The sequence below is a fragment of the Pithys albifrons genome, chromosome 5 (genome assembly GCF_047495875.1).
Source record: "Pithys albifrons albifrons isolate INPA30051 chromosome 5, PitAlb_v1, whole genome shotgun sequence".
Classification (NCBI taxonomy): Eukaryota; Metazoa; Chordata; class Aves; order Passeriformes; family Thamnophilidae; genus Pithys; species Pithys albifrons.
This window is the reverse complement of record NC_092462.1, coordinates 46996800-47011624: the sequence shown is the minus strand read 5'-3', so window position 1 is coordinate 47011624 and position 14825 is coordinate 46996800. Positions and strand designations below refer to the sequence as shown.

The 14825-nt window shown below is 39.8% G+C and overlaps 1 protein-coding gene across 1 annotated transcript in view; it reads left to right on the top strand.

The window, feature by feature from the left end:
• Positions 1–7577, top strand: part of PAICS (phosphoribosylaminoimidazole carboxylase and phosphoribosylaminoimidazolesuccinocarboxamide synthase) — a 39916-nt gene extending 32339 nt beyond the window's left edge. Inside the window, exons 13-19 of the mRNA XM_071557102.1 lie at positions 1209–1387; positions 2025–2204; positions 2294–2407; positions 4231–4314; positions 4415–4595; positions 5566–5724; positions 6367–7577. Of these exons, the coding sequence (XP_071413203.1) occupies positions 1209–1387; positions 2025–2204; positions 2294–2407; positions 4231–4314; positions 4415–4595; positions 5566–5724; positions 6367–6533 (1064 nt within the window). The 3' untranslated portion in view covers positions 6534–7577. The remainder of the gene's footprint in view (positions 1–1208; positions 1388–2024; positions 2205–2293; positions 2408–4230; positions 4315–4414; positions 4596–5565; positions 5725–6366) is intronic.
• The last annotated feature ends 7248 nt before the right edge of the window (positions 7578–14825 follow it).

Here is a 14825-nt window from a genome sequence, read left to right as displayed (position 1 = left end):
CTTTTTAAAACAACAAAAGACCTTTCTTTTCCAGTTTTCTTCTTTGAGTGGTGTAAGTGGCAGATAATGAGGCTGCCTTATTGTAGAAGTAGTTTGTTTGCTTTGCGCAACTCTTCTAACTATTCTTTCAGAGTTGATGATTTACGGATTTCTCTCCCTTTTACAATATAGCTCATGTCAGCCCAGCAGAAGTACCTCTGCCCTAATAAAAAAAATGGTAGTGAACTACACAGGGTCCTTAATGCCTGGATTTAGAAGTGCCTTAATGTGCAGTTGATTATTTAAATCATCCTGCCCTTGAAGGAAATGCAACAAAATCTGAAGGGTCAGTGTTAACACTATATTTTAAGACTTTAATTTTTCCTTTATGGCTCTGAAAGTGGAATGGAATAGAGCTACTCCTCGATTTGACTGAATGCAGCTCTTTTGCCTTCTGTTTCTGGCATATGCCAGTTGGGCTTGACAGTTCTCTTTGCCCTGGGCGCAGAAAAAGGTGGGACTTTCCTCGAGAGTTAAATTGAAAAAAGAGCCATTTCACACTTAAAATGCTAATCTGCACATATTGGCTGTCCCTGTTTAATATGGGATTGGTCATCTTATGCAAAAATGTTGCCTTGCTCCAACAAGTTGGTTTGGGTGTAGAAGCTTCTCAGTTTTACTGGTTTTTGCCTAAGAAATCACTAAGATCTACTGCCCTAAATAACTTTGCAGTGAAAGGGAGGACAAAGCCATTGTGCTTTCTGCCCCATCCTCCTTTATTAAGCAAAATAGTGAAGACTACTGAGCTCCTTTCCTCTTTTGAAACCCTCCAATTACTGTTCCATGTGTAATCAGTCTTCCACCAGAGCGCATGGTTGGGTACTTGGTTGATGCCAATTTTTTTAAAAAACAAACAAAAACATTGTGAAGGATAGATTTTTGTATTTTTTAAAAAAAGTTCTGTGAACAAAATTATTTGCAAGAACAGGATTTCTGAGCTACAAGCGAGTGTTGTATGATAAAATTGGCAAAACTAATGACTTGTGGGAGACAACTGCATTGATTGCCTTTTGCAAGGCCAGAGTGGACTTAAAAACCCCTGAGATTCAGTGTGTCCTTTAAATTCAGGGAAGAAGATGATTCAGGTGTACTTAAAGATCATGTTTGTGACTCGTTTCAACTGTGGAATGTGCCTACTCATGGAACTAAGCTGCTGTCTTTATACTTAGGAATCAAAACAGCTTTTGTCAGGAAACACAGTGACACAGCATTCATAGCAGCTCACTGTGAAATGATCCCAATCGAATGGGTGTGCAGAAGAATTGCTACTGGCTCCTTCCTCAAGAGAAATCCTGGTGTCAAAGAAGGATATAAGTTTTACCCCCCCAAAATTGAGATGTTTTACAAGGTATGTTTCCTTTCCTGTAATGGAAATCAAACAGAGCTAGAACTCTGTATTATCTCCTTTAAAATGCTGACAGATAAAGCAAGTAGTGCTCATGGCTGACCAATCCTCTCATAGCAGTAGTTTTGCCATCCTAATATTTTCTTGCGTTCTTGTCCACCAGCTGTTTTGTCTCAAGTGGATATAATATTGGCTTACAAGGCCATCAAAGAACAACAAACCAAACTGTCTATAAAAATAGAAAAATGTAGGTGTAAAAACCTTTTAGGCATAAGCTGCACCAGTTGAAACAGATGTGTTGATATATTGGAGGAAATTAAACAGTGCTTGCATAGTGAGGGTAAGTAGCTAGCTAGTCACTTAGGATTCTGAACTTCTTTAGGAATGTGTGCTCAAAGAAATATCTTGTGAATCATGACCTAAATTGTTGGGTTTGGTGTACCTTGTCACTCTTAAAGATGTTGAGGTGTTACAGCAAGTATGTTACTGTCACTTCTTTAATGCTAATCATAAAATAGTAGTTTGAAACTTGTATTTTCTTTTTGAAAAACAAACACACAAAATCTAGTATATTTTAATGGTTATTGTCCTCTAATAGCAAGCTTAAATTGTGATGTATTTGTTCTGGTTTTCTTAACAGGATGATGCTAATAATGATCCACAGTGGTCTGAGGAGCAAATAATTGAAGCAAAATTCTGTTTTGCTGGACTTACTATTGGCCAGACTGAAGTGGATATTATGGCTCGCTCTACTCAAGCTATTTTTGAGATCCTGGAAAAAGCATGGCAGCCCCAAAACTGTACTCTGGTAGATCTGAAGGTATAAGAACTGATTTCTCATGATCCTGGTTTTGACAGGACATACATTGCCATATAGTTACTAAAATAGGATTCTTACTGTCCTTTTAGATTGAATTTGGTGTTAATATGCTGACAAAAGAAATTGTTCTTGCTGATGTTATTGATAATGATTCATGGAGACTGTGGCCAGCAGGAGACAGAAGCCAGCAGAAAGACAAACAGGTAATGCTTTAATATATTTTTACCTTCTAAGTAAGCCGGAAAGGAGAATAAAAGCAGATATTAAACAGTAGGGTTTGCGTTTTTCAGAGTGGCTTTTTCTAGACAGTCTTATGGTACCTGATGTCTAAGCCTCTTCTCATTAAATAGTTTTATCTGGTTTGTGGTAGAAAAAAAATTTTCTGTATATCTTCAGCTGAAATAGTCAACAGCACTATTGACTGGAGCTATTGTAATGAAGTTTGGAGTTTCTAGGGATAAGAATGTGACTTGCTGTGCAGATAATAATAAAATAGTTGAACAAATCAGTGGGAAGAATCCAAGCTTTGGTTCCCAGGTCTGCCTCCAAGTTTTTCTGTAGTGTCTCTGGTGATATGTGAGAGGGAACTGCAGAGAGGATTCTTTTCTTCATTATTTTGGTTAACCATGAATTCAGTATTGTTGCTTCTAAAAGTGTTACTTACAGACTGTGCCCACATGAGGGCTGCAAACATATATTTCAAACAAAACTTGTCCTATATTTAAACAATTACAGTTCTCCAATATCTCTGAATTAACAGATAAGTAGTTATGAAAGAACTGGTTTGGGAATGCTTCTGCCATGGAGTTTCTGTCATGGTTGTTAAGACTAAAACCAGAGACTCACAGAGTAAGCCACAGGGGAAGATGTCAAAGTGTATGCTGGAGGAAGAGTTAATTTTAAATTGGAAAGCTCTGTCGTTTATTTAACCTGAAGTATGTAGTAGCATGCTTGAATGAATTGCTCTTACAGTGCTTTTGCTTATCTCCCTAAAATAAGGTACATGATAACATGTGGAACCTAGAGTGGCTAGCACAGGCAATCATTATGAATCCAATTTTAAAGAAGTTGTATGTCATTCCTTAAATTTTCCTATTAGAAAGCTTCCAAAACCTTGCTACCCTTATGGCTAAAAGTCTTTTGTGTTGCAAATGGCAATATGTTGTAATGTAGGAAGTTGTTTATACCTACTGAGATAGTTCTTCATTAAATATATCCAATATATTTATATATTCTATATATTCAGTATGTTTATATCCTCTGTATTTAATCTTTCCCTTATCTGTACCAAATCTCTGTTCTTACTGTAGAATGGCTAGAAACTGCATAAATATTTCAGTTGAGGTATAATAATAATTCTTAGCAATTATGGTAGCAAAATGAGTGTTTTGTGTATCCAAACCACATCAACTTCACATGCTGGTTTTGGCTGGGGTAGAGTTAATTTTCTTCACAGTGGCTAGTATGGGACTGTGTTTTGTATTTGTGTTGATAATAGATGGTTTTGTTATTGCTGGGCAGTGCTTACACAGAGCCAAGGGGTTTTTTCTCTTCTTTGTACTGCCATGCTCATGAGGAAGTTTGAGGTGCATGAGAGGCTGGGAGGAGACACAGCCAGACAGGTGACCCAAACTGACCAAAGGAATATTCCATTCCACAGGACATCATGCTCAGTACATACAACCAGGGGGAAGGAGGAGAAAAGGAGGGAATGTTTGGAGTGAAGGCGTTTGTCTTCCCAAGTAACTGTTGCGTGTGATGGAGCCTGGCTCTCCTAGTTATGGCTGAACACCTGCCTGCCCATAGGAAGCAGTGAATTAATTCCATGTTAGCTTTGCTTGCATACATGGCTTTTGCTTTCCCTATTAAACTGTCTTTGTCTCAGCTTAACCCATGAGTTTTCTCACCTTTACCCTTCCAGCTCTGTCCCTCTGATCCCACTGATGGGGAGTGAGGGAGCAGCTGCATGGATTGCTGGCTGGGGTTAAACCACAACACTTCAGTATTTTTATTTTCCTCTTTTCAGTCCTATCGGGACCTGAAAGAAGTGACTCCCGAAGCACTGCAGATGGTTAAGAGAAACTTCGAATGGGTTTCAGAAAGAGTGGAGGTACCTGTTTTTATGAACAACACATCTAGACTTTGATAATTGCATGTCTTCAATCCAGCTGACTGCTTTTCTTTCCCTCCCTCTCCACTTTTTTCCCTAGTTGCTTCTGAAAACAAAGAGCCAAAGTAGAGTTGTGGTGTTGATGGGATCTCCTTCTGATCTCAGCCACTGTGAAAAAATAAAAAAGGCATGTGCAACGTTTGGAATTCCTTGCGAATTAAGAGTGACCTCTGCTCACAAAGGGCCAGATGAAACCCTGAGGATCAAAGCAGAATATGAAGGTAAATGCCAAAGAAATACTGATTTGGATTGAAACAGCATCATGTTCCAGAATGACTTGGCAACTTAAGGATTTGTGTGGGGTTTTTCCATTTTCTGTTAAACAGAACACCAAGCTGTTACAACGCTGATTCACACTTGCTAATTGCATAATGACAGACTGTTCTAAGCAATTTCAGAGTAATATATTGTCCTACTGTCCAGCCACAACTTCCATCTCTGCATTTCTCAGTACCAGAACTGCTTCGCCCAAGCCTTGATCATTTTAATGCATTTATTGTAGCACCTTGTTCATGATTTCAGCCCTTCTGAAATGAAGAGGTATGATAGTTTCTCTAGTTGACTCTGACTGAATATTCTTATGTTATTTACAAAGCAGATGTTGCTCACACCATCTTTTCCTGCCTGTTTCATGAAAATATTCTTGCTTGTTACTTTAGATGCTATGAGAAAAAGATGCTTGATTTAAATTAGTCTCTTTGCCAAGAACACTTGACATCTCTTCAACACAGTTTATAGCCTTGCAGATGAGAGATAAGAACTATTTATTTTTGTGGGAATATACTTTCTACTTGGTGAAATTACTGATGTAGTAACCATAGTTGAGAAACACTTACTTAGAGGTGAACTGTTCCATGATTTAAGGAGAGGAACACTTAAATGATGCCAGAGGTTTAATGGCTATATTCTCTACAAAGCTAAGCAGCACCTATTTCTCTGATACTGAGACTTTCCCTCAGAGGCAGAGTAAGAAATACTTCAGTAGTGGTAAACAGTAGCAGGGATTTAAGGCTGCAAGATTTAGAAGATATTTCTGTAAAGGGGAAAGGTGAACACAAAATTCTACTGCCCCATACAGGAATTGACAAAATAAATGCAAACAGAATTATGGACTTGGATAAAGTTGCCATGAAAGCAGGTGGTAGGGAACAAGGTGGATTGCTTATCGCTGTATGTCTTCCTCCCCACTAGGAGATGGAATCCCAACAGTGTTTGTTGCAGTTGCTGGCAGAAGCAATGGCTTGGGGCCAGTAATGTCTGGTAACACTGCTTACCCTGTTGTCAACTGCCCTCCACTCTCAGCTGACTGGGGCACTCAGGATGTGTGGTCCTCTCTCAGACTGCCCAGTGGTAAGATGATCTTCAACTTACGCTGTTGTTCTTATCTAGCTCTATTGTTGTTGTTCTGGTATACACACACGTGAAAATGTAGCTGGATCAGTACTGAGCAAAGTCTTTAGAAATATGTTATGTACAGGCTTTGACTTTTTGATGGCAAAAAAGCATCAAAAGACAGAGCAAAGATTACATAGGAATAGTCTTTAGATAAATATAAACCTTGGCTTATCCTTGCTAAACATTCCAGTATGAAATTTGAATTAGTATTAATGGAAATTTAAATAATTGAATTTTGCTGCATTTTCCTTATGATCAAAGATCAAATATCTAGTGCAGTTAAGACCTCAACACTTGACTGTTACTTCAGTGCATTGCTACCTGTATGATTTTTAACTTTGTTAGTAACTTGAGTGGATGCTTAGCAACTAGGGTGCCCAGAAGTTTGCTGCCTCTGTGTAAGGGCAGTCATTTTGTTTGATGACTTGGTTTAAAATGCCATGAAGCAGTCATGTTAGAACTAGTGGAACTTCACTAGTTTTAAAACTGGATCATGGCAGCTGGAGGCTGAAACAAACCTTGTTTTAAGTTGTTCTTCAGAAGCAATGTTTTGACTATAAACTATGCTTTAGTGAAGTGGCATTCTCTTCTCTGCAGGTCTTAGCTGTCCTACTACTCTGTCACCTGAAGGAGCTGCTCAGTTTGCTGCCCAGATATTTGGGTTAAACAACCATTTGGTGTGGGCCAAACTTCGATCAAGCATGTTAAACACCTGGATCTCCTTGAAGCAGGCTGACAAAAAACTTAGAGAGTGCTCTTTGTAAGTCATACTAACAAGTGACTATTATTAGTTACACAAAGATAATGGCGTGCGTATTCATACTAGGATTTACATTTGAATGAGCTCAAAAGTCCTGCATCATTTCTTGCAGAAGAAAGCATTGTTAGAGCAGAAGATGAAATCTGTTGTCTTCATCCTTCCCTTGTGTATTTTTTTTACTGTAACAACTAAGTAGAGATGGGGAAGTAGTACTTTAGGTATCTCTCTCTGTAGCTCCAAAACGGTGCTGTTCTGCTTCTTAGTTTATACTGTTAACTACAGACTATGACAAGAGAATGATTTGGTGCACTCTGAATAGAATTCAGTTGGTCTGCTGTATTTCTGTAACAGTAATATTCTTTCATATTATTAATGTCTTGAACTTTATTAACTCAATTGAACTGCTGACTAAAGCCAGTGCTGATGCTGTCCTGCTTGCAATGATGGTATGCTTTCTTTAGCAATAAAATGGCAACATCTGCTGTATTAATAGTAAAACAGGGTGGAAAAATATTTTAAGAGCCTGAAATAAATACATGCCTTATTTAAAAAATGTATATACATACATGTATCTTTTTTAAAATATGTGTGTGTATATGTACCCCATTGCTATCTTTTGGAATGAAGTGATGTTCATAGCAAGCTATAAATACAAATGGCTTGAGTGACCTGTAACTTGGCTTGTTGCCTGTTTGCTCTAACTCTTGCCTAGTCCAGGCTTTGCCCTTTTAAATACTAGGCAGATCTCTACCTTCAGTAATTCTAAAGGGTCTGTGTGATGATGTCAGACTGTCTTCATAGACTTCAATAACTGTAGCTATTATATATCTCTATTTCCTTGCTGTTTCTATGGAAACTTTACTGAACTGAAGAGGGGAATAAATAGTAAAGTGACAAACTACTGGGGGGGGAAAATCTAAGCATGACTGTCTTGTCTTTGCATACACCAGTCTTCTGAATAGGTACAATTCCAACAAATATGCAATTACTCAATATATGTAACACTCATGCTTTTACAATTATAAATAAACTACTGAATGCAAAGGTACTTCATGGAGACTTATTGAAAAGTACACTCAAAAGTAGCCATCAGCTGTGGTCTATAACATTAGGACCTCAAGTTAATAATAAAAAGTGTCGGAGGAGACCCAGGGTTTATACACTGGCAAAAATACTACAAGAGATGAATAGACGAGGACGCCGAAGTCCAGGAACCCGGCTCCCCGAGTGTGGAAACTCTGCGAGAGATTTATAAGGACTCTAATGTTCACATCCTCTATTGATGCTTCCCCAGCTTGAATGTTATACACCCCAATGTGTCTACCCTGGTTGTTTTTCCCTTGGTAGTTCCTTGTCCGGGTTCCCTCTTCCCACAAAACCCTCCGGGTCGCAGTCCCCTGTCCTGGCCCGACCCGGCCATGGGGGCGGTTGCCGGCGGGGCCGCCCACGAGGCGCCGCTGGAGCCCGGGTGGGGGCTGTCCCTGCCTCGAAGTGCCTGAAGCCCTACGGTAGAATTTCCCCCCCCACCTCATTCTCCCATTGGTCCTTTTGCCGCTCCTCCCCTCCCTCCTTCCCCTCGTTTGCATGTACCCAATGAAGTGCGTTACTCCGCCCCGTCTCCGCCCCTCTTCCCCGCCTACATCCGGGGAATTCCCATGCTCTCCTCAAAAGCTAGCGCGCGGCGATAAACTTGGCTTTTCCTCGTGGACTCCTGGCAAGTGCGGGCTTGTTCCGTTCGGGACGGTCGCCGGGCCGGGGGCGGGAGGAGCCGTCCCTCGCTTCTAAGGGGCCTGATCCTAGGGAGCCCTGCTTGTCGCTTTCCTAGCCTGGCTCCTGGAAGCGGAAACCTCTCCACCGTATCGGTGGGCTATTTTTAATCTGCTGATAAAAAAGCTTATGCACTAAAACCTGCTAGAATGCTATTAGGTGACAGTATTCTGGAAGACACTCTGCTATTGACAAAGTGTCTCAGTATTACAGGAAACTGCTTTATGATGGTGTGGAAGTTCAGGCTGACCCCTTAATGTGAGTAACTGGATTAAATGCTGCTGGCCTTCTTCACAGGAAGGAACTGGGCCTTATTTGTATAGAAGAGCTCTGAGCAGTGCTCTCTTAAATGCAAGGGTTTTAAATTGGTCAAAGCTTACACCAAAGCAACACAAGGAGAACTCTTTTTTTCTTAGGCTTGAGGGTAATTGCTTTTTTAAGGAATTTCTAACTGAAGTATCAGTAATAGTGAGAGTCTGCTGAACAAAGAGCTTGAAATTCCTTTGTGGCATGCTATAGCTGTGGAAGCACTGACTTAAAAGTGAAGATCCTCAAGACTGTTTTTTTTTTCAGCAAGCAAACTATTTCCCAAGTTTGTACTTGCCTGCATACTTAACCATAGCATATCTGAAAGCATGCTGTCAGCTAGCTCCTACCATGACAGTGGTATTAACTTCTACTAGCAGAAAAATCAGTGGGTAAAAAGAGTCCATGCTCTTTGTTTGCTTGGGTGTGTGAATTGGATCATCTTATCTTGTAATCAGAGGAGTAGCAGAGCCAACAACTGTAAAGGACATTGCAGCACTTCTTTCTCCTGGTGGCAACAGTCTGCTACCTCAGCTACATAACAAACAGAGCCTGAGGGTGAAGTTACACAAGAGGTGAAGGTGTCATTTCCTCTGCCTCTCTTCCCGGCACTGCACTGGGTGTTGGCCCTGATGGGTAATCGACCTGACAAGCTTATTAGTCACCTGGCCACACTACCACCATGGTGAGATAGACAATTGCAGCCAGCCACTGGTGTCTCTTCCTCCACCTTTCATTGCTTTGCTGTCTCTGTACAGTCTTCCCCCATGCAATAAAAATTAGTAGTAGATGATGATTTGAGTATTACACCTGGACTATTCTGTTCAGTCTTTAGTTACTTTTCTCCAATTACTTTCACCCTTATTATACAAACTTCATTTGTAAGATTGTGCCAGTTTATCCTGGGCATGTACGTGCCAAGTGCTTTAGTTGCCATAGAGATGGTCATTCTTCAGCTTTTGGATGGGGTTTGTTGTTTGGGGTTTTTTTTGTGCAGTCTGTACTGATCTCTCGGAAGTAAATCTTTGCTTGAGCAGTTGCCTTGCAAAAAAGAACTAAGACACAGCAGCCAACATTAAGTGTGTTGCTGTGATCAGCAGATGAAACCTGCAAAGTCTATTGTATCTTCAAGAATTTAATGTAGTTGTCCTAAAGGCCAAAGTGTTGTAGATTAGATGTTTAGTTTAGCTGGAACTTCTTCACAAGGCTTTTGCTGTGAAATGAAAATTCCCCTTGATTCAGAATTCCAACTATTATATTGATACAATAACCTGAGAACTGCTTCAGCCAGAAATTGCTCTTGTAGCACTTGTACTTTTTTTGGTCCAACTTTAAAATCAGTCCCAACATATTCTTAAATAAAAAAGAGCTTTCATCTTCACAGAAACTATTATATAGAGTGGTTACTGAAGTTCATTTTTATTTTGTAAATTGAGTTGGAATAATCTGTAATGGAAGTTTAATTTTTAAACACCTGTGGAACCTAAACCCCTGGATTTGATCATGTCCTAATTAGCAGAGTTACCTTCTTAACACTGTATGTTTTTTGAAGATACTAGCAAAAAACTTTTTGTATTTAGCAGAGGGTAGTGCTGAGGGCAGAACTTGGTTTACTTGCTACACTGTTTCAGGTACAGATGAATGGCACTTAGTGCTCAGTTTCTTTGTTTCCAAAAGAAACCAACCCCCCAGAAAAAACATTCTGAAAAAGCAAGAGGAAAATCAAGCCCTGGCTCCAACTCCTTTGTCCTCCATCCACAGGTTAAAGGTTTAAGCACCTATCCAGGACACTGAAGATATGGTTTTAATATCCACAGTCTATGGGAAGCTGTAAAAGTGAACTGAAGGCTTAGGAGCAAATGTGCTTTAGGCCTTCTTGGGGATAGCATTAAGGCAGTCCCTGTTTTACAGTAATTCACATCCAAAGAAAAATCATCATTGTTCCCTCATTGGAGTGTGCATTTGGTCCTTTTCTCAGCGCCTCAGTGATTTCTTTAGCCATGCAACTTAATTGTGAAACAGTGTTGGAATTCCTGAACTGTGTTTTAAAATCAGTTGCACTGCATTTGGATTGTGTTGCAGTTGGCATGTCATATACATTTTCAGAGTACACTTCCTGTTCAAAACGTCCACAAGCTTACACATGAGAACAATCAGTTTCTGGGCTCAGACAAAATTAAGTTATAAAGGTTCTTTGAACAATTAGGACTTGTTTCAAGGTATGTACAGGAGGCGAAAGCTTTAAAGCTTCATTTGATGGTTGATAAAAAGCAAAATATAAAAATCTGACACAAACGCTGAATTTCCTGCAGAGCTTAAGTACCTCTAGACTTGTGTTGCAGTCCCAGTTCCCAAATCACTGTTCCATTTCAGATCCAAGTGTGTGCATTCAAAGCTTCTCAGTGTTGCCGTGCAATGGCAACCTGGGCGAAAGGGTCCTAAAGCTACTGAAGCATCTGCTGTCGTGCTTTTGCAGAAGCACTTTAGGTCTTAACAGGTTCTTACTCATCAAAGCCTCATCAGGATACACAGAGTCACCTATCCACACAAAACATAACCTGCACTCTACATGTTAAAACAGACATCCTGCTTATAAGCAATTTGATCCCCTTGCTACTTGGGAAAAGGACAAAACCTTTTCTTTAATTCTTACAAGAGTGCTTTAACCACTGAAGGTATGCAGGAAAGGAAGATCTTAATTTCCCCTTTCCCCCCCCTCCCCCTGCCTGTGTCTCAGTTCATTTCCTTAAATAACCACAACAGAGATTGTCTCTAGAGCTCTGGGGTATTGCCTCTGGAGTCTTGTAGCAGGCCTCAGACAGGTTCTGCTAACTTTCGTCTGTGTGGACATCAGGATGACTGTGAAATGTCAGTTCAAGTAGGACGGGGAGCTTTCTGCCGGTTTTACTTCCTGAAGAGTACACCCTGAATATAAAGGAAAGATCTAGAAGATCTTAGATAGATTTGTTGTTCTGTGTGGAAGGTAAAATTCAAAGCTTCTTTAAGAAAGAATAAGGATGTATTTGCCTTGATAAAAGAATTAATTGTAACAGCTTTTCTCTCCGCTCCTGCTGACAGATGTCATCACCAGTAGGAGGGTATCTTCACAGAAAAATAGTACAGCAAACAAGTTGCCAGAAGCTCAACAGATGCTTGAGAATATCAAGCATCAAGTTCAAGTCTTTTTCAAGGACAGCTTTCCATAGAGAAGAACGGGCTGTCATTCTCAGGCTCTTAGCACTGCACAGACTCCAGGACTTCATCTGGCAGGCAGCAGTCAGCTGAAACGTCTGGTAAATGGGTCTGATACACTGGCAGGGGAAATAGGATGGGCTGTGGCAGCCTGAGTGAGCCAGGTCTGATGCAAAAGCCAAAACAAGGGAAAAAAGAAACATCACCTCTCCCCTTACAGCACTGTAAGGAGAAGGTAGTAGCCCACTTTGCTGAGCCCCTCATATAGCTCTTTATGCTGATAAAAACATTCTGAGCTGACAGACCAGAAAGCTCTTGAGCACAAGGAACCAACATTCACTCAAATGGATAATTAAGTAGTTCAAGATGTCAAGGTCCAGAGAATTTCTGTTTGGATTGGAAAGTAACTGTATTTGTCTTAATATAGCACAGCCTCCAGTTTCCCATTACATAATTTCCCTCTTCTAACACACTGAACATCTAGTAAATGGCCAGGAGGTTCCTAGCTAGTGCAGATTCACATTCAGTCTGCTTGAAGTTATTTCCAATATAGGACATTCTTCTATCTTGCCAAACAAAAGCAAACCCCTAAACTAGAAGCGTAAAGACTTCTTCAGCAACTTGCTTTCTTCTCTAACGTTCAAAACGTTTTGTCCTAGAGAGCCTGCCACAGCCTCATAGGCACTCCTAACTCCAATTAAGCTCCATCATACTATCACTAGTGAAATTATTTCTTTAAATCCGTGATGAAATCCTGCTATTGGCCTTTTCTTGTAAAAGCAGTCACACTCATGAGTGTCCAGGGAAGTATAACTTCACAGAAAATCAAGGCTCAGTGGGCTCTTTTGCTTTGTTTCGGTAAAGGCCTTAGAATAACATATCCTAGCATTAAATGTTTTACAGCTTTGGGGTTTGGGATTTTTTTTAATCATCAAAAGGCACATAGGTGTGTGGATCCACTCTACCCTGTCTCACCTGTAATTAATGTGAGTGAGTTTAAAGCAAAGTGAGTATTTAGCATATATTTACACCACCCCAGACATACTAAAGCATAGCTCAAAGGAATGGGTTAGATCACTTACAAAACAAAAAATAAGACAAGTCTTGTAAAGCCTCTAGCTCTGTTTGAATCTGGCCTCATCTTTCATGGGTTTCAGAGCAAACATTTCTCCCTAGAGAACTACTGTTCTAGCATTGCTTCAGGTTTCCACCCGCCACCACCTTACAGCTCAGCTATCTTTGTGTATTGTCCTTAAAAGAAACTTAGGACCATAAAAGGCCCATGGAGAAATGATTTGCTATAATGATTGCAACAAATATTTCCCAACTGTCAAAATCAAGTTAGATAGAGAAATGGAAATTTGCCTTTTCATACCAAGAAAATGGAAGTTTCTAAACCTTAAGTTCATTGGTTCTCATCAAGGGCACCAAGTTGTTACTAGAAATGATGTTTGGTAAAGCTAAAGAGACTAAAAGTGAATATTAATTGTAAATTAATAATTTCAGTGAGATTCCCGGGCACAACTTGGCAAAACTGGGATGAGGTCCTTGTCAGAAAGATTTGAAAAATACGTATCAGTTCTGGGCAGGTATTTCTCAGTACAGTGACTCCAACCCCTCATGTTGAAGTTTACAACCTTTCTCATATTAATATATATGCATGTCCAATTCACTCTATAGCTATTTATGGATCACCAACCTTTTGAGACACACTTAGTTTTGTTCTCACACTTACATAAAGAATATTTCTACATCAACTTGTCAATCATATGACAGAACCAAAGAAGGCACAATCTTGTAAATGAGGTGTCACAACAACGACTTGGGTAGCTCTTGTTGGCTGGTCCAGGGGTACTGTCCAGTGAGGGAGATCTCCTTCTGTCATGATAGAAAATGAGAGCTTGACCATTTTGTTGACTGTTGCTCATCATCAGGTAAGCTTTAATCATTAATGGTGTTGTAGCTTGCCTACACAGCAAGTGAGCCTTCCCCTTTCTGGTCCACAAAACATTCACCTACACAAATTCCAACTTACAAATTCCAACTTGAAAAACTCTTAAAAATGTTTCCCCATTCTCAATTTTCTATCATTCCCAAGAGCACCTACAATAATTGTGTGTGGAATAGCTACCTAAGAGTAATACTTACAATCAGCCTCAATGCAGCTTGTGTTAAACACAGTTACTTTCCTTTTTATGTTGTTGCTGTTTCCTTTTAACAAAGTCTTACCAAACATAGTTTATACAATTCCAGAAATATAACTCATTTATGCACAGAACAGTGCATGCCAACTGACACTTTATCTGAATTTTTACTTTATTAAAAAGTCATAAGAATATATAAAAACATTTAGAAACCACATCTTCAAGCAGAGTAGGGAATACTCAATTTCAGAACTCAAGCTCTTGGCATGAAGAAAAAAAATTACCACTAGTTTATTTGGTTATTTCCAGCCTGGTTACCGGGAGTTTTTGCTGCCAAGGAAAAAAGTTCCTGTCACCTGCATTCTTAAGAAGATCATGGTGATACAAAGATTAAGTTTGTAAGGTTGTAACACATGGAAGTGGAGAAATAGAGAATTCCTTTTATTATGCAAATTAAGTTTTCTAAATATTCATCCAGGATCTTATTCATACCATAAAGGGGAAATTTACCCTAGATAGAAAACCACATTAAAACTGATCCAGCACATTCTGGGCTGCCTGTAACGTCTCAGACCTTGGACTATAGAAGAGAACAAGGCCAGAGCATCTGACTAGCATGTCTGTGAAATACCTCACTGCTCTGCAAGAACAGTTTCCCACAACCTCCAAGTTTGGCAAAATGCAAACTTCGAATCTGATTTCAACAAAATAGAAAAGCAGGACACCAGCAAAAAACTTGTCCGACCAATAATCAGTCTCAGACAGGTACTATAATCAGAAACAGATTATGTACATACCAGTTACGTCAGGAAGTGCTCACAACCTTAATGTAGGTTAAACAGCAGCTTCTGGATTTACTTAAGATCCCAGAATAGAAGCATAAGGAA